Raw genomic sequence first — 20,315 nt, forward strand, 5'->3', positions numbered from 1 at the left:
GAGCATCTCTGAAATGGCAAGGTTTGTGGGGTGCTCCTGGTCAGCAGTGGTGAGTACAAACCGACAGTGGTCTGAGGAGGGACAAACCACAAACCAGCAACAGGATGTTGGGCGCCCAAGGCACATCGATGCGCAAAGGCAACAAAGGAAATCCTGTCTGGTCTGAACCGTGCATCTCACCCTGCTGTGTATGGGGCTGTGTAGCCGCTGACCGTTGGACCCCTGTCCACCATAGAAACTCCTACAATGGTCACATGGGCGTCGGAACTGGGCCTTGGAGCAGTTGAAGAAATTCACCTGATCCCATGAGTTTCATTTTCATTTACATCACGTGAACGGCTGTGTACCTGTGCCGTTTATCTGGGGAAGTGATGGCATCAGGATGCAGTGTGGGAAGAAGACAAGCCAGTGGAGGGAGTGTGATGCTTTGGACAATCTTCTGCTGGGAAACCCTGGGTCCAGACATTCATGTGGAAGTCAATTTGACATGTGCCACCTACCTAAACATTGTTGCAAACCAGGCACACCCCTTCATGGCAATGGTATTCCCTGATGGCAGTGGCCTCTTTCAGCAGGATGTTGTTTTTGTGGTTCTTTCTGCCTTAAGTTATGTCTTCAGCAAGTGAAATGCATGTGCGATAGGGTTGAGGTGATTGACTCGCCCATTGAAGAATGTTCCACCTCTTTGCCTTAAAAAACTGTGAAGTGAAGCTCTGTCCAATCAACTTTGCTGAATTTGGCTGAAATTTGAGCAAACAATATATCCATAAATACTTCAGTATTCATCCGTCTGCTCCTGTCTTCTGTCACATCATCAATAAACACTAGTGACCCAGTGCCACTGGAAAGCATGCATGCCCATGCCATCACAATGTGGTATGCCTTCTCCATACTTTTTTCTTCCCATCCTTCTGGTACAGTGTCATGGTCGTGGAGGTAGGACACAGGCGCAGAGGCAAAAGGACGGTAGTAATCCATGTTTTAATGAAAATAAAACAAAAACAAAGCAGAAACCAGTGATGTTGGGCACCGTGTACAAACATAAAACCGGCGGCTCCTGGGCATTTTGGTTATCAACCCAAATAACAAAACTTGGGTCAGTGTCAGATTATTTTTGGACCTAACTGTATACACTCTACCATTCAAAGGTTCGGGGTCACATAGAAATGTCCTGGTTTTCAAATTTTTTGTCCATTAGATTAACATCAGATTGATCAGAAATACAGTGTAGACATTGTTAATGTTGTAAATGATTATTGTAGCTGGAAACGGCTGATATTTAATAGAATATCTACATAGGCGTACAGAGGCCCATTATCAGCAAAAAATCTGTCCTGTGTTCCATGGCACGTTGTGTTTGCTAATTCAAGTTTATCATTTTAAAAGGCTACGTGATTATTAGAAAACCCTTTTGCAATTATGTTAGTACAGCTGAAAACTGTTGTTCTTATTAAAGAACCAATAAAACTGCCCTTCTTTAGACTAGTTGAGTTTTTGGAGCATCAGCAATTGTAGGTTCGATTACAGGCTCAAAATGGCAAGAAACAAGTACTTTTTTTTATTTGGCAGGATGGAAATAAGGAGGTAATAACTAGGTTATTTCCAGGAAACAACATAGAAACATAGAGGAAACAACTGGGTAACAACATGGTAAATACACTTCAATGGCAAGCATGTTTCTGCGGAAAATAGTAGGTAACTGCTAGGAATGTTTTGGGGAAAAGCTTTGTAGCTGAGACAGTAACACTATGTAAGGGCATGCTAGTCACCTATTCATATTTTGTATGTTTATGCTGAAATAACAAGGAAACTGTAAGGAAAGTTCCACGAAACAATACAAAATGTATTGTTATTTCCATCCTGCCAAATAAAGTGTTTCCGAATTTTCTTCTGAAACTCATCAGTCCATTCTTGTTCTGAGAAATGAAGGCAATTTCATGGGAGAAATTGCCAAGAAACTGAATATCTCATACAACGTTGTGGACTACTACCTTCACACAACAGCGCAAACAGGGACTAACCAGAATAGAAAGAGCAGTGGGAGGCCCCGGTGCACAACTGAGTAAGAGGACAAATACATTAGTCTAGTTGGAGAAACAGACGCCTCACAGGTCCTCAACTGGCAGCTTCATTAAATAGAAACTGCAAAACATCTGTCTCCATGTCAACAGTGAAGAGGCGACTCCAGGATGCTGGCCTTCTAGGCTGAGTTGCAAAGAAAATGTCAAATCTCAGACTGGCCAATAAAAAGAAAAGATTAAAATTGGCAAAAGAACACAAACACAAGACAGAGGAAGATTGGGAAAAGGCCAGCATCCCAGAGTCGCCTCTTCTCTGTTGACTTCACTGTTGCATTAGCAATTGTGGATTCAAAATGTCCCCAAAATGACCCCAAATAGTAGTGTATATGTACAGCTCCAGAAAGAATTAAGAGACCACTGCACCTTTTTCTTTCCTTTCCAAAAAAATACAAAGGAAGGTTTTGAGTGAGGAACAGAAGGGTTAAAATTAAGAGACTACTGCACCTTTTTCTTTCCTTTCCAAAAAAGTTGAAAGGAAGGTTTTAAATAAGGTACAGAAGGGTTAAAATTAAGAGGCCACTGCAAATTGAATGCTTCTGTTCCAAACTTTTCCAGAGCTGTATATGCACATGTGTATGTTGATGATGGTGGTTGAGAGCGCTAACATTTGCCGTCTTGATCCAACTTAAGGTCAGCTGGGTCAGCATTTCTATACATTTTACTGAGCATGATAGAGTATTAATTGCTTAATTTTACGATACAGTAAACCTGTATGTAAGTATCTGCATTTGTTATGTTCCTCCACTCATTTATTCAGGGTTCCTTTAGTTTGTTTAGTATGTTTTCATTTTCTTCTTTTACAGTTGTGGCTTGGTGTACTGGATATTGTAGACTGCCCTGTTATTTGTAATAAAGCTGAATACAGAATAGGTGATGAATGTTGTCCTATGTGTTCACCAGGTAAGGACCATCTCTGTATACTAAATGGATTATTATGAGAAAAATAAATGTTAATTCCAATCCATCAATGACATATTGATTTACTGTCCTACAGGAAACCATGTATACAAGCACTGTACAGAGTTTACAAGTACTTCCTGTGTCCCCTGTATTGGCTCCACCTACCTTGATAAACCCAATGGTCTTCCAGGATGTATACCATGTAGACACTGTGACCCAGGCTTTGGTTTGATGGTAAAACATCCATGTACACCTTCATCAGACACTGTCTGTGAGCCACTGGAGGGGTTCTACTGTACAGACCCAACTAAGGATGGTTGTAAAGCAGCCCAGAGACACAGCAGCTGTGAACCTGGTCAATACATCAGACAGAAAGGTAGGCCGGTTTTCATGGAAATATTCCGTTGACTTTAAATTATTATTTACCCACTATCGGTTGTGCCCGGGGGGTCCGGTGGGGTGGGGAATATTGGGCTGGCGTTGTTCGGGGGAGGGGGAGGAAGGTGGTTATCAGCATTGGGGATTTCCTGATGCTGCTGCGTTCCAGCAGTGTCTCTGGGCGGGGCTGGCACCTCTGAACTGGCTAGGGATAGGACAATGTAAGGGAGCATTTCTGCCGATGTGTTGGCTCTCATTGACTTCCTGGTTAAGGGAGGGTTGTGAAAGAAGCTGATCGGACAGGTACCGGGGGAAGCCTGTGGCGATCCATGACTCTCCCGACACCGTAGTGACTGTTGTAGCGGTGGCACAATGTTGTAAATTGGGATTGGGAGAAATATATGTATACAGTGGGGAGAACAAGTATTTGATACACTGCCGATTTTGCAGGTTTCCCTACTTACAAAGCATGTAGAAGTCTGTCATTTTTATCATAGTTACACTTCAAACGTGAGAGACGGAATCTAAAACAAGAATCCAGAAAATCACATTGTATGATTTTTAAATAATTCATTTGCATTTTATTGCATGATATAAGTATTTGATCACCTACCAACCACTAAGAATTCCGCCTCTCACAGACCTGTTAGTTTTTCTTTAAGAAGCCCTCCTGTTCTCCACTCATTACCTGTATTAACTGCACCTGTTTGAACTTGTTACCTGTATAAAAGACACCTGTCCACACATTGAGTCAAACAGACTCCAACCTCTCCACAATGGCCAAGACCAGAGAGCTGTGTAAAGACGTCAGGGATAAAATTGTAGACCTGCACAAGACTAGGATGGGCTACAGGACAATAGGCAAGCAGTTTGATGAGAAGGCAACAACTGTTGGTGCAATTATTAGAAAATAGAAGAAGTTCAAGATGACGGTCAATCTCCCTCGGTCTGAGGCTCCATGAAAGATCTCACCTCGTGGGGCATCAATGATCATGAGAAAAGTGAGGGATCAGCCCAGAACTACACGGCAGGACCTGGTCAATGACCTGAAGAGAGCTGGGACCACAGTCTCAAAGAAAACCATTAGTAACACACTAAACCGTCATGGATTAAAATCCTGCAGCGCACGCAAGGTAGCCCTGCTCAAGCCAGCACATGTCCAGGCCCGTCTGAAGTTTGCCAATGACCATCTGGATGATCCAGAGGAGGAATGGGAGAAGGTCATGTGGTCTGATGAGACAAAAATAGAGCTTTTTGGTCTAAACTCCACTCGCCGTGTTTGGAGGAAGAAGAAGGATGAGTACAACCCCAAGAACACCATCCCAACCGTGAAGCATGGAGGTGGAAACATCTTTCTTTGGGGATGCTTTTCTGCAAAGGGGACAGTACGACTTCACCATATTGAGGGGAGGATGGATAGGGCCATGTGTCGTGAGATCTTGGCCAACAACCTCCTTCCCTCAGTAAGAGCATTGAAGATGGCTGGGTCTTCCAGCATGACAACAACCCGAAACACACAGCTAGGGCAACTAAGGAGTGGCTCCGTAAGAAGCATCTCAAGGTCCTGGAGTGGCCTAGCCAGTCTCCAGACCTGAACCCAATAGAAAATCTTTGGAGGGAGCTGAAAGTCCGTATTGCAGCGACAGCCCCGAAACCTGAAGGATCTGGAGAAGGTCTGTATGGAGGAGTGGGCCAAAATCCCTGTTGCAGTGTGTGCAAACCTGGTCAAGAACTACAGGAAACGTATGATCTCTGTAATTGCAAACAAAGGTTTCTGTACCAAATATTAAGTTCTGCTTTTCTGATGTATCAAATACTTATGTCATGCAATAAAATGCTAATTTATTACTTAAAAATCATACAATGTGATTTTCTGGATTTGTTTTAGATTCCGTCACTCACAGTTGAAGAGTACCTATGATATTACAGTCTTCTACATGCTTTGTAAGTGGGGAAACCTGCAAAATCAGCTGTGTAATAAATACTTGTTATATATATCTACTATACAATTGTAGTCAACAAGTGTTAACTTTTTTTGTGAATCAAATTTGCAGTTTCTTTGTTGGAATTGCCTTGTGAAAGTCTGGCACTGTAAGATCATATTTTATAACATAGCTGGTTATGTTGGTTAAAGACAAGCTTTCAGATGATTCCCTCCTGACCCAGATAGTGATTTATAAAGGGAAGTTTTGGGGATTCTGTAATGGTGTAGATGCAGGGTTGTGTTCCAAACAGAACAACTAGAAGTGTGTTTGCCCTATTTTTGATGCAAAGACTTTCCATTATAAATGTTCATTAACTACACTACACACTGTGGTGAGGTGAATGATGACTTGGGCACAACGGTTTCCACTAATTTAAAGGTTCATGTGTTTTAATTTAAAAGTCAATGTGTATTGTTGCAGGAAGTCCATCTACAGACACTGTGTGTACTAACTGTACTGGTGACACCTATTCAGATGGATCATTTACATCCTGTCAACCACACACACAGTAAGTTCCAAATATACATACAATTCTACAATAATGAACCCACAGAAATATAAACCTGAAGGCTGGTTGACCATATTGTCCATTACCATTGTTTATTTTCTCTTATTATAGATGTGACCAACTGAACCTTCAGCAAATTAAACCTGGAACTCGTCAGTCTGATTCTGAATGTGGACAAGAAACCTCATCGCCTGTAGCTGTCATTGTATGTGTTGTTGTGGCAATAGCTTTGATAGCAGCAGTTGGGATTGGACTATATTTAAAAAAAAAAAAAAAAAGAAAGGTACTTTATAAGTTCCAGTAGTTATTTTACAGATGAGAATTATCCATTACTTTTGACATTGAGTACAACTGTCTACCTGTCATTTGATACTCGTTATTTGTCTTAATACAACTTTTATTATGTTTTATTGCATTTAAATTTTCAGTTATTGGGATCAGACACAGAGGGACACTCTTTAAGGAACGAGAAAAGGTATATTATCCTGTCTGTTGTTATTTTTAGTTCTCACTTTAGTTGTTATTTATTACTAAATGTTTTTGTGTACACTGAAACATCTTACTAATATTCTTCTTACCAGATGGAAACCTCTTGAACATTTCTCAGAATAATCCGGACAATGAGGTCCATTGGCTTGAGACATACTCATGTCAGATTTCTGTCTACTACACGTTAAATGTGATAGACTCCATTTTTTGCAACAGTTGGAGGCATCACATATGTTTTGTAGTGTACAGTATTAACCAATCAGGGCTGTGATAGATGGACTGAAATCCTAACATTTAAAAATCTCCCAGTACTGGTACTGATGGAAACCATAGAAGGACCCAATCGGTTCTGTCCAGGTAAAGGTGTCCATTATTTAAATGATCTGTCCAACAACCATCCGGTGTTCAACCTTTCTAAGTTCTCCCACGTCACCCTGCTTCACTGCATCATCCACTGGGTTCCTGTGGAAGCTTGAATTCATCTACTAAAACATGGTGCTTGTCTTCAGAGCAGCGAATTACCTGCCCCTCCGTACCATCAGGCATTGCTCAAACCCAAGCTCTTTGCTCGGTCATCTGCTTGTCCAAGCCCTACGGAAGGGAAACTCCCACTCAGTCAAAGCTGTCCTCCATTCTTGCATTTGAATAGTGTAACCAGCTTCCCGTTGAGGAGGACAGTGGAGTCCATGTCCATTTAATTTGAAGACTCCTGAGTATCTGATAAAAAAACACAGTCAAATTAATATTCTATTTAAACAGTACTGTAGCTTTGCTGGTAGCCTGGCTTGAGTGGTTTTCCCACTGAGCTATTTTAAGAGGAATGCACTAAATGGATATTGCTCTGGATAAGATTGTCCATTAAATGGCTTAAACATCCCACAACATCACAGTGGACATTGTGGAAGTTGTATTCTGTTGATACAAACTCTGTCCAAAGGACCGGAGAATGAGACATCCAGGACACCAGTACAGAACAAATGGACTCCACTTGTTGTAACCATGGATTTCTATGATCGCATTACAGACTGAACCCAAGGGGCAGTGATGACCAGTTACCCATGATGCATCACAATGGGATATACACTGTTATATTATTGAAACCATGATTGGTTAACAATACTCAATTATTCTGTAATATTGAAGATTTTGATGTATTTATTGTAAATACTTTTTAATACAGATTGTGTTTTGTTAAAGTCCACATTTAATGAGAAATTACACAGAAAATGTTTATAACCAAATAAGACAGACAGCTTTTGTTCTTTAACAAACATACATATCAGCAATCTGTATATGTGTACATATGTATAGGTGTGTATGTATGTTTACGTATATGCAGAGACGTTGCTAGGATCATTATAGATTCCGGGCTTAACCCCCCACTACGGTTTCTTGTTTGGGTCAATTTGAGATCGACGCCACTGCCTATACGTGTACATACTGTGGGTGCTTGGGAGGGTTCATCATTATCTGAAGAAATATTGGTATATTATGCAAAAATATGTTTGTTTGCATTTAGAGAGATGATCATAGCTCCTCAGGCTCTGACTTTGATTTTAGCATAACATTACATCAGATTATATGCTTTCAAATTTTAACACTTTTCACCTTTTCACATTACCTCTTATTTTAACAATACTCTGTAAGAATTTGGGAACTGAGGAGACCAAATGCTGTAGTTTTGAAAGTGAAATGTTCTCCTATTCTTGCTTGATATAGGATTTCAGTTGCTCAACAGTTTCGAGACGGGTCTGGCTGCAGTACTCGCTTCCGGCTCCACTGTGGGTCACTTCTGTTTATAGGCTCTGTTCTCAGTAGAGATCCTGTTATGGAATTTCTTGAACTGATGTATACTTAATTCTGTGAATGAGTTACTAGTTAAAAGTACTGGGTCCTTATGTTTAGTTAAGGAAAGGAATGTAGGAGAGGGGGATCTGGTATTTGTTAATGGTCATCATTGAATGGTATCAGTCGATCATTGGTTGGTCTTTGTGCTTTCTGAGTTGAATAGGTGGCCTATAGTGTCATTAGTTCCTTGGGATAAGGTGGGAGGACAGCGTTCTCATTGTCTTCCATACATACTTTCTTCTTTTGTATAGGCCTACTTATTCCTCAGTTTTTTGCACAACAAAAAGCTAATGAAGACTTATGTGATTATTAAACCCATAGCCACTCTGTTGATGTCAGACCCTGAGTTTCGTCAGCAACAACTGACCATGAAGGGCATTCTGAGCAAGTGCCTGAGGGATAAGGGCTGGATGGGGATTCATAATCTGGTTGTAGTTCAAATGTTGTAGACTGGTCCTCACACCCCCTTAGCCCCTGAATGACCTTTACATTGTCACATCCAATTGTACTTGTCTCTACTAATAACAGAACTAACAAGCTTCACACCTCACAAGGCATCTAACAGCTTCTATGAAGCTCTAACAACTGAGAAGTGATCATGTTGCAGATGGAGGCATGACACAAGCGTACAGAGAACAAAGGACTTTAATTAAAGAACTGAAATATAAAATAACTTGAAAACAGAACATGAAAACAGAACAGTTACAAAGGAATAGAATCCAAACAATTACCGTCCAGACACACAAGACAATGCCTTTCCAGACACACAAGACAATGCCTTTCCAGACACACAAGACAATGCCTTTCACACAAGACACACAAGACAATGCCTATCTGGGGCCTCCCCCGGGTAGGGCCACAGTGTCACCGGACCCCCCCCCCCCCCCATCTCAGTTCCAAGGTCTTACGCTGCTTTATTAATGTACTGGGGGATATGAGGAATGCACTTCTAACTTTTCTCAGTCTCCTCCAGTTTTAAATTTTAGGAGGAGATGAGGTCCTGGTCCACAGCTGCGGATTACCTGGTTTTGGGGGCCCGTTGCTGTCCCTGTCCTTGTCCACCTGGTTATACTTCTGACCTAGTCTAAAATCAAATAGACTCTGGATTTAGCCCAGAGAAATGTATTAATTATTCCAATGGGACTCTTAATATCTCACCCGGCACAGCCAGAAGAGGACTGGTCACCCCTCTGAGCATGGGTCCTTTCTAGGTTTCTTCCAAAAATGTGGCCTTCTTAGGGAGTTTTTCCTAGCCACTGAAATTCAACACTACTGTTGTTTGCTCCTTGGGGTTTAAGGCCGGGTGTCTCTGTAAAGCACTTTGTGACAACTGCTGTTGTAAAAAGCGCTTTATAAATAAATGTGATTGATTGAATAACAACTCAGTGTTCAGGAACACAGGTGAGGACAATAACAACATAGTGTTCAGGAACACAAAATGAGGACATTCAGGACGGTCCAACAGTTTTAAACTGCTTAATTTTAAAGTGTAGTGCAGTTTGTTAGTTTTGCCAATTCAACCTCACATTAATCCCTCAGTGATATAGAAACCTAACTGCCCTGACAGTAACTAGAAAGACATTGATCTGTATCTGACTATAGTAATATAATCCTATGCAGCTGGTTAACTCTGATCAGTACATAATTGCATGTTCCTTGACAGAGTGATGAAGACTGAGGGTGAGGAGAGACTGAGGGTGCCTGGAGATCAACTCTCTGAACCTCAGATACGGACCAGGACATATCCTGGTCCGTATCTGATCCAGGATCACTGTGCTGTTGTTGATTTACAGGTTCAGGGAGTTGATCTCCGGGCAGACATGGGCATCTCTCCTAATGCTCCTCTTCTCATGGTCCCCTCCTCATGCTCGTCTCCTCATGCTCCTGCCCTCAGAATCCTCTCCTCAGGCTTCCCTGGGCTTCTTTCTCCACCATTAGCTGCATTATACCTCAGCTAATTTGTAGATTTTTTTGGGACACTTCCTCCTCCAGCTGCATTCCAACCTAGTTGATGAAATACCAGTGGATTAATGAGAAACACTTTGGACAAAGATTAAATGGAAGTGTAACGTAAGCTGTGACTCATGCTCCGTACAGTTTCACTTCATTTTCATTGGAATTACATTTCCAGTAAGTGTAATTGGTTAACTATTTACCCTCTATGACTGTGAACACAACCTTTGTAAAGCACAAGACTGGGAGCAGTTAAAACTCTTCTTTGCCTTTTTATTGTGTACTAAATATGTTCTAACAAGGCCACTGGCTCTAGTACTGTCAAATAAACGAGGGACTGCTCACAAGTGCTTTGAAAACTTATTTCAGGTAGTGGAACATCCAATATCCTGACTGAGGGGGGATGCAGAGCCAAGATTGAGGAAGAGCTGCTGCTCAATGCCTCTATTGCTGCAGATCACTAAGTGGGTTCACCTCTGACCATGTTGTCAATATTTGGCAGTGACTCCATTACATCAGCAGAGGACTGAGCCAATATGGAACAGTACTTCACAGAACAGTGGCCTGACATATATATTCTATTTGAAGATGCAATGAACTATAACAGCACACCTTTCAAAAATGCCTTGATTGATACCAGAATAAAGGTCTGATATATCTGATGATTTACTTGAAATTGAGATTGAGTTCTGGAAGTGTTTAAATTGTAAATACAATTTAAACACTACAATCTTGGAGAAAGTAGATATACATTTCAGATGACCAATGTAGATATTCTCTATGTCTAGAATTGACTACGGCTATAGTCTGTATTTGCATGATAAATGGTAAAGTGTAAGTATGCCTAATGTAACCCTGTCATTATCTAAGATATGCATGTAAAGGCTACAAATAAGATGACCTGCAATATTTAACTAAACTAACAATATTTATTACTCATTGTCTAACATACTTTAGCCTTAAAAAAACAAGTAAACACCAAGCATCAGTAACACTGCACAATATTGGAGCAGCAAATATCAAACAGGCTGCACTGATCTATAGATTTTGTGTTCAATAGTAATATAGAGGATTAACAGTTGGTGGGATGAACCAGTGACTGAAGGTGTTTCTCAGCTTCCACAGGAAGTCCTTCCTCATCAGTTTTCGGTTAGGCAGACATTGACAGATTTCCGCATGTGTCGTTCCCGGTTCTTTACTCTGAAAACGGATAAGGAGCATAGTAAACGTAGGCGGGGAAATGTGAGGGGCGGTCGAACGGGATGTGTTTATTTGTTTCATGCAGGGCAGCACCTTACCTGGCTAAGGTAACCTCTGGGTTCGAATTGCTGAAGAGACAATGCATGGACTGATTCCTAGCAGGATTGCTAGCTCTACAGTCAGGTGAGTGCAAAGTTGTAAGTTATAATGTTTGTTTCTGGAAAAAAGTAACTAGGCAAGGTAACGTCCATCCATCCATCTTCTTCCGCTTATCCGGGGCCGGGTTGCGGGGGCAGCAGTCTAAGCAGGGATGCCCAGACTTCCCTCTCCCCAGACACTTCCTCTAGCTCTTCCGGGGGGACACCGAGGCGTTCCCAGGCCAGCCGGGAGACATAGTCCCTCCAGCGTGTCCTAGGTCTTCCCCGGGGTCTCCTCCCGGTGGGACGGGACCGGAACACCTTCCCAGGAAGGCGTTCCGGAGGCATCCGAAAAAGATGCCCAAGCCACCTCAGCTGACCCCTCTCGATGTGGAGGAGCAGTGGCTCTACTCTGAGCTCCTCCCGGGTGACCAAGCTTCTCACCCTATCTCTAAGGGATCGCCCAGCCACCCTGCGGAGAAAACTCATTTCGGCCACCTGTATCCGGGATCTTGTCCTTTCGGTCATGACCCAAAGCTCATGACCATAGGTGAGAGTAGGAACGTAGATTGACTGGTAAATCGAGAGCTTCGCCTTGCGGCTCAGCTCTTTCTTCACCACGACAGACCGATACATCGACTGCATTACTGCAGAAGCTGCACCGATCCGTCTGTCAATCTCCCGTTCCATCCTTCCCTCACTCGTGATACTCCTCCACTTGAGGCAGGCACTCTCCACCAACCTGAAGTGGGCAAGCCACCCTTTTCCGACTGAGGACCATGGCCTCGGATTTGGAGGTACTGATTTTCATCCCCACCGCTTCACACTCGGCTGCAAACCGTCCCAGTGCATGCTGAAGGTCCTGGTTAGAAGGGGCCAACACGACAACATCATCTGCAAAGAGCAGAGACGAAATCGTGTGCTCCCCAAACCTGACACCCTCCGGCCCCTGGCTGCGCCTAGAAATTCTGTCCATAAAAATTACAAACAGAACCGGTGACAAAGGGCAGCCCTGCCGGAGTCCAACATGCACTGGGAACAAGTCTGACTTACTGCCGGCAATGCGGACCAAGCTCCTGCTTCGGTTGTATAGGGACCTGACAGCCCTTAGCAAAGGACCCAGGACCCCATATTCCCCAAGCACCCTCCACAAGATGCCGCGAGGGACACAGTCGAATGCCTTCTCCAAATCCACAAAACACATGTGGATTGGTTGGGCAAACTCCCATGAACCCTCCAACACCCCGTAGAGGGTATAGAGCTGGTCCAGTGTTCCACGGCCCGGACGAAAACCACACTGTTCCTCCTGAATCCGAGGTTCTACTATCGGCCGTATTCTCCTCTCCAGAACCCTGGCATAGACTTTCCCGGGCAGGCTGAGAAGTGTGATCCCCCTATAGTTGGAACACACCCTCCGGTCCCCCTTCTTAAAAAGAGGGACCACCACCCCGGTCTGCCATCCCAGAGGCACTGTCCCCGACCGCCACGCGATGTTGCACAGGCGTGTCAACCAAGACAGCCCCACAACATCCAGAGACTTGAGGTACTCAGGGCGGATCTCATCCACCCCCGGTGCCTTGCCACCGAGGAGTTTCTTGACCACCTCTGTGACTTCAGCCCGGGTGATGGACGAGTCCACCTCTGAGCCCTCATCTTCTGCTTCCTCAATGGAAGACATGTCAGCGGGATTGAGGAGATCCTCGAAGTACTCCTTCCACCGCCCGACGACATCCTCAGTTGAGGTCAACAGCTGCCCACCTCTACTGTAGGGCACTGTTTCCCTCTCCTGAGGCGCCGGATGGTTTGCCAGAATCTCTTCGAGGCCAGCCGATAGTCCTTCTCCATGGCCTCACCGAACTCCTCCCAGGCCCGAGTTTTTGCCTCCACAACCACCCGGGCTGCAGCCCGCTTGGCCTGTCGGTACCCGTCAGCTGCCTCAGGAGTCCCACAAGCCAACCAGGCCTGATAGGACTCCTTCTTCAGCTTGACGGCATCCCTTACTTCCGGTGTCCACCACAGGGTTCGGGGATTGCCGCCTCGACAGGCACCGGAGACCTTACGGCCACAGCTCCGAGCGGCCGCTTCGACAATGGCGGTGGAGAACATGGTCCACTCGGACTCAATATCTCCAACCTCCCTCGGGATCCAGTCGAAGCTCTGCTGGAGGTGGGAGTTAAAGATCTCTCTGACAGGAGACTCGGCCAGACGTTCCCAGCAGACCCTTACAGTACGCTTGGGCCTGCCGAGTCTGTCCAGCTTCCTCCCCCGCCATCGGATCCAACTCACCACCAGGTGGTGATCAGTTGACAGCTCCGCCCCTCTCTTCACCCGAGTGTCCAAGACATACGGCCGCAGGTCAGATGAGACGACAACAAAGTCGATCATCGACCTGCGGCCTAGGGTGTCCTGGTGCCACGTGCACTGATGGACATCCTTATGCTTGAACATGGTGTTCGTTATGGACAAACTGTGACTAGCACAGAAGTCCAATAACTGAACACCACTCGGGTTCAGATCAGGGGGGCCGTTCCTCCCAATCACGCCCCTCCAGGTGTAACTGTCGTTGCCCACGTGGGCGTTGAAGTCCCCCAGTAGAACAATAGAGTCCCCAGTCGGAGCACTTTCCAGCACCCCTCCCAGAGACTCCAAGAAGGTCGGGTACTCTGCACTGCCGTTCGGCCCGTAGGCACAAACAACAGTGAGAGACCTATCCCCGACCCGTAGGCGCAGGGAAACGACCCTCTCGTTCACCGGGGTAAACTCCAACAAATGGCGGCAGAGCTGGGGAGCTATGAGCAAACCCACACCAGCCCGCCGCCTCTCACCATGGGCAACTCCAGAGTGGTGAAGAGTCCATCCTCTCTCAAGGAGTGTGGTTCCAGAGCCCAAGCCGTGCGTAGAGGTGATCCCGACTACCTCTAATCGGAACCTCTCAACCTCACGCACTAACTCAGGCTCCTTCCCCGCCAGCGAGGTGACATTCCACGTCCCTAGAGCCAGTTTCCGTGTCCAGAGATCGGGTTGTCTAGGCCCCTGCCTTCGACTGCCGCCCGATCCTCTTTGCACCGGCCCCTTATGGTCCCTCCTGTGGGTGGTGAGCCCACGGGAGGGCGGCCCCACGTCACCCGTTCGGGCTGAGCCCGGCCGGGCCCCATGGGGGAAGGCCCTGCCACCAGGCGCTCGCATTCGAGCCCCAACCCCGGGCCTGGCTCCGGGGTGGGGCCCCGGCTGCGCCATACCGGGCGACGTCACGGTACTCAAAATTGTATTCTTCATTAAGGGGTTTTGAACCGCTCTTAGTCTTACCCGTCGCCTAAGACCTGTTTGCCTTGGGAGACCCTACCAGGGGCATATAGCCCCAGACAACATAGCTCCTAGGGTCACTCGGGTACTCAAACCCCTCCACCACGTTAAGGTGGCAGTTCTTGGAGGGGGCAAGGTAACGTCATAATGTTAAACTATCTAGTTGAGGCTAGCTAGCTACGTTAATTAGCTAATTGATTAGCCATGTAAATGACATTACAATTTGATCCGAGCCAACTCACAACCTTAACTGTATGGGTACAGTAGTAATTGTTATATAGCCAACGTCAATGTAATTATTTTGTTTTATAACAGAGTTTGTACGTTATATCGCCCAACATGTTTATATGCGATGATATGTTCTTGATATTCATTTTGACTGTGTTGTACTTTGTTGGGGCGCATAGGTCCACTAGTGTGTACAACAGTATAGAGAAAGACAGGTCATTGTTTACCTTAGCAACCAGCATAAAGGGTAAAGCTTCAGTATGTTGAAAAACCCATTGCCTTTGTGTTTTGCTTGAAACTAACGTTCTAAAACGTATATAATGAATAATTATAGCACAATAGAAACATCTTTCACTATCATAAATATTTAGCTAAATACCTGTTATAGCCAGATAGTCGGTGGCATAGCGAAGCAGGCTGGATAGCTGTAGTGTGAACTGCTATAGCACCAGTCACAATATGAGTGCCTGTAGCAATAAAACTATTGCTTGTGCTATAGCTAGGAAATACAGTTCCCTCTATAAGTATTGGAACAATGAAGTCACCACTTGTATTTTGGCTGTACATGGCTGGTGTTCTTCCCTGGACCTGTGTCCCTAATCCACACCCTCTGTCTGCACTTCAAAAACCCACCATGAACACATCCCTGTCTTCATATTCAGGACCTGACTGAACCAGGTCAGAGGTCAAAATACAGGCTCCATCCCTATACTTCAAGCATGCCTCCCTCCTCTGTGAGGAGGTGATCTGTGGTTTAACCAGATATCCTCAGGTTATTTTACTGAAGTGATCAGTGGTAGTTTGAACAGGCCTCTTTCTGTTACTTTTAGTAAAGCGATCATTGGTTTGGATGTGTCGAGAATACACAGAGGTTTCACTTAAGCAGAGTTCAGATATGTTTGGTAACATATTTTAAAGTGACAGCAGAGGCCTATTTCAATATCTGTATAAACAACAAGGTTGTATTCTACCCCACTCTGATTCCCAGATGTACCATGTCCCCCTTCCCAGAAAGGACAAATGGACACCTAAAACACAGACAACCTCATTACTTCAAGGCCTGTAATGCTTTGGTTGATGAAGTGGTGACATGATCCATGGCCCCTTAATTGTATTTCAAGACACCAGAACAGCTTCAAGGCGCCTTGGCACATATTCTGCAAGAAATCTACTGGAGGGATGGAACACCATTCATTCAACAGATATGCTAAAGAGCATGATAGGATGTTAATTACTTAATTGTATCATTCAGTACACCTGTATGGTAGGGTTGCAGTACATGAACCCTTCATTTCTTTAGGTTTTCCCTTTAATTTGTCCTCTGTATGTACTAAGCAGGCTATGTGCCTCTACATTCAATACCTCTTATGTGGCCTTATAACAATTTGATGACTACTACAGGACTAGGTGCTCTACTTAATCATACATGGGGCATTATAATAAACCTTTTCAGCCCAACTCATGGTCTTACTGTTGATTTTCTCTTCCATCTAAAACTTGTAATTGTAATTGTCTGAAAAGGCCCAATAAGTAAAAGCCTTTCAGGATCTCGTGAATTTACTGTGTATGTGAGCTTGTTAGATTCAAGGCATGTTGATACAGAATATTAGTGGTTTGCCCTGTAACTCTGCATACATAGAATGCAAGTTACTATCCATCAAATACAAATGAATTTCTAGTAGCTTAGAAGTACATGGCTTTGTGTATTTCAGAGACAAAAACATCAACCCACATTGGATAGCCTTAGTTAGATGGCCAGATAATATGCTGGTAACGCATCCAATGCAACCTACAGAATTGACTTGTACACAATGTCCAGTGAAGATTATCTGAATGACTGCGTTAACCACACTATGTATACTTCAATGAAATAAACACAATGTACACTAGGTAGTTAGTTACCCAGCCTCTTACACCTGAGTCTAAAGCACGCAACGCTCCAAGGGACATTACGAGATGAGACCCACGTACAGCATCCATATTAGGAACATTATCATTCGTCTCCAGAAACTCTGTTCTTCCTCCTATTCAGTCATCACCCCTCCATTGGTCAAACGTCACCCCTCCCTTGGTCAAGTATCCGCTGTCGCCTTATCAAACATCACGTCGATTAAGCTTTAATCCTCCCCTTGTCAATCGTCAGTCCTCCCCTTGTCAATCATCAGCGATCCCCTTAGTAAAGTATCAGTCAAAAGTGTACGATTTTCCCAGCCAATAAAACGAGCACAAACACGGAACTATTATCAAATTGACTCAATACAGAAGAGGTGCTAGCTGGTGTAAGGTAAGATCAATTAGAAAATTATGTTTTTGCACTTTCATAATCGCAAAATTATTGAAATACTTATATATTTGCTTAGCTAGATACATTTAAGATAACATTATTTAGCAGAACGGCTAAACTGAAAATAATGAATCTAAACTGAAAATAATGAATCTAGCTAAGCAAATATATATAAAAGTATTTCAATAATCTTGCGATTATGAAAGTGCAAAAACATAATTTTCTACTTGATCTTACCTTACATCAACTAGCACCTCTTCTGTATTGAGTCCATGTGATAATAGTTCACATGATAATAGATAATAGATAATAGTTGGTGCTCGTTTTATTGGCTGGGAAAAATCATACAATTTTGACTGATACTTTACTAAGGGGATCGCTGATGTTTGACTGGAGGAGGACTGTTGATTGACAAGGGGAGGACTGTTGATTGACTAGGGGAGGACTGACGATTGACTAGGGGAGGACTGACGATTGACTAGGGGAGGACTGACGATTGACAAGGGGAGGACTGACGATTGACAAGGGGAGGATTAAAGCTTAATCGGGGTGATGTTTGATAAGGCGACAGCGGATACTTGACCAAGGGAGGGGTGACGTTTAACCAATGGAGGGGTGATGACTGAGTAGGAGGAAGAACGGAGTTTCTGGGGAGGAATGATAACGTTCCTAATATGGATGCTGTAGTCCGGGAATACTAGATAAAACATTCCCACGCTTGATGTAAATAAAATGAAAGCAACTTGTTCCACAGCCCCGCCCCTTTCCCCGACTACGTTTATTATGCTGGTTTTCCGAGCAGAGAACTGGGGAACGACACGTCAATGTTTCCGTTACCGTCAACGGATAACGAATAGGTTAAGTTAACAAATCATGATTCGTTAGTGTAGAATAACGATTGGCCACTCCATACACGGACACCGGACTCTCCGCCTACTAAAGAAAAATACTTTTTCTTAAAACGAAAAGATAGAAGAGAGAAAAGTAAGGACGGCAGTATGTTACCCAATATTTCAAACAGGAAGGTGGGTGAAGTCGGTGAGTGGTGGAAATGTACCTGTTAGCTTAGTCCAGATTTGAAATAGGCTACCTTTGCACCCCTGCCGTTATAGTTAATATCTTAACAGAAAATTCTGAGTGTTTGAATTTCGTTCCTCTTTTAGACGACATTTAATCAATTCAGGCAAACTTTCAGCAATCTATTGATACTAAATCAGTTGTCCCTGCCTGATGCCGGGGCCAACAGCTTCAGGCTCAGGAGACTTGTCTGCCCATTCCCAGAACCAGCCATACTCCCAACTGAAAGAGGTAAGAAGCATTGTGTTGAATGACATTTCAGTTGGCAAAATTGCAGGTGGTCGGTGAGATTTAACAAAAACATATTATGAAAAAAAAAAAAGACTGAATCCTTTTCAATAACAATTCTAACATTATATATCATTATATAGATGATAATGTCAATGTATTTCATTGAAGAGGTTAATTTAAGTTTTAATTAATGTTGAGATTTTTCCAGTCATGACGTAAAACATAAAAAATATTTAGACTGTAAAATATGTCCTTAAGCACATTTCTTATAGAGGGTATCAGTCTTCCATAAAATAGTGAAAAGTGGAATCTCCTTTGGTTTGGAATCTGCTTCTGCTTTGGTGGTTACTTCCTGGCAACATCTCCTTGACTCGTGTGCATGCTAATATAACAACCTGGTTTCAAGAACCTACGTAGACTATTTTACGAAAATCCATGGCACCTGATTTCGTATGATATGTGACGTTAGGTTACGTTACAATGCGCCACCAAAACGAATGATACGTTATGAAATTATTCAAACGTAACATATCTTACGAATGCTATTACAACGTATAAAATGTTACGAGCGCTATTAAAACGTAAAATAGAATATGAACGCCAGACAAGACGATTTTTTTGGACAAAATGTTAGATCTGCGTTTTGAACCGGAGACGTTTGGATTAGAAGGCCTTACCCACTGCCCCACACTAGACATGGGGATTTCGTATGAGTAACAGGAATTGCAAGGTCGCTAGTATATGTTATAAAAGCATTTTATCGTCAATGTTACGTTGACGTTAGGCATCACAGCACTGAGGTTAGGTTTAAGGTGAGATCTCACAGCACCAGGGTTAAGGTTAGGGTTAAGGTTTGGGCTACGGTTAGGAAACAAAAAAGGTTAGTTTAAGGTTACGTATCACACCTCTGGGGTTCAGGTTAGGGTTTGGGTTAAGGTTAGCTATCACAGCACTGGGGTTAAGGTTAGGATTATGGTTTAGGTTAGGATTACAAAGAATATCACTTCAAACACCTCAAACTTATTTTGTGACAACATCATTCGCCAGGACTAGTTACAGGTTCCCCAGTGGAGCAGTGTTTCATTCCAACTCTAACGTTATTTTACGGCACGTAATATATCTTATGAAATCCCCTGCCTAAAATTGACATAAAATAATATACGTCATCATTCTGAGACCAGGTTGAATATAAAGAAAATACTTCTACAGGACTCCACATAGTTATGAATAATAAAAGGTATGGTGTTTATTCCGTTTGCTTCACAGTTAACAGAGTACATTAAAGAAATGTTCTTAGACAAAGTAAAGTAATTCCTAAGTATAACTCATGCAACTATGGATAAAAATCTGTGTTGCTCCGCCCCTGGACAACCACTTAGTTACAGCAGAACACACAGCTATTAAGTCCAATCACCACTTGTCTGCACAATAAAAATCCATCCCATGCCTATACAATGTATATTAATCATACTCTCCCAACATTGTAGTAAAATGTCAGAAATTTGATAAACATGTGTACAACAATTTATACCCATTATTTAGTGTATACAGTAGTGCTACTGTTCCCTATGCACTCACACCCAATCAGAATCTGAAAGTCTTATTTCCAGGCAAGTTTCACAACAAACTAGGAATTTGTTCTGGTTGGTGCAGCAATTTTTGTGCAAGAGAAATAAAAACAAATTAGAATAGTGGACTGAGCATAAAACTGTA

The 20,315-nt window shown here is 43.4% G+C and overlaps 1 protein-coding gene across 3 annotated transcripts in view; it reads left to right on the top strand.

Moving 5' to 3' along the window:
- The window catches only part of LOC105023794 (tumor necrosis factor receptor superfamily member 14-like), a 45,158-nt gene that overhangs the window by 2,309 nt on the left and 22,534 nt on the right, over positions 1 to 20,315 (top strand). For 2 of the 3 annotated variants that reach the window (XM_010893250.4, XM_010893252.4), the window contains exons 3-8: positions 2,885 to 2,981; positions 3,076 to 3,357; positions 5,765 to 5,852; positions 5,964 to 6,135; positions 6,281 to 6,327; positions 6,434 to 9,015. In XM_010893250.4, coding sequence (XP_010891552.1) covers positions 2,885 to 2,981; positions 3,076 to 3,357; positions 5,765 to 5,852; positions 5,964 to 6,135; positions 6,281 to 6,327; positions 6,434 to 6,464 — 717 coding nt within the window. In that variant the 3' untranslated portion in view covers positions 6,465 to 9,015. Of the gene's footprint in view, positions 1 to 2,884; positions 2,982 to 3,075; positions 3,358 to 5,764; positions 5,853 to 5,963; positions 6,136 to 6,280; positions 6,328 to 6,433; positions 9,016 to 20,315 lie in introns of those variants that run through there. The other variant, XM_034295696.1, reaches the window with a different exon arrangement.

Source organism: Esox lucius, chromosome 12 (assembly GCF_011004845.1).
Source record: "Esox lucius isolate fEsoLuc1 chromosome 12, fEsoLuc1.pri, whole genome shotgun sequence".
In the NCBI taxonomy this organism is placed as follows: Eukaryota; Metazoa; Chordata; class Actinopteri; order Esociformes; family Esocidae; genus Esox; species Esox lucius.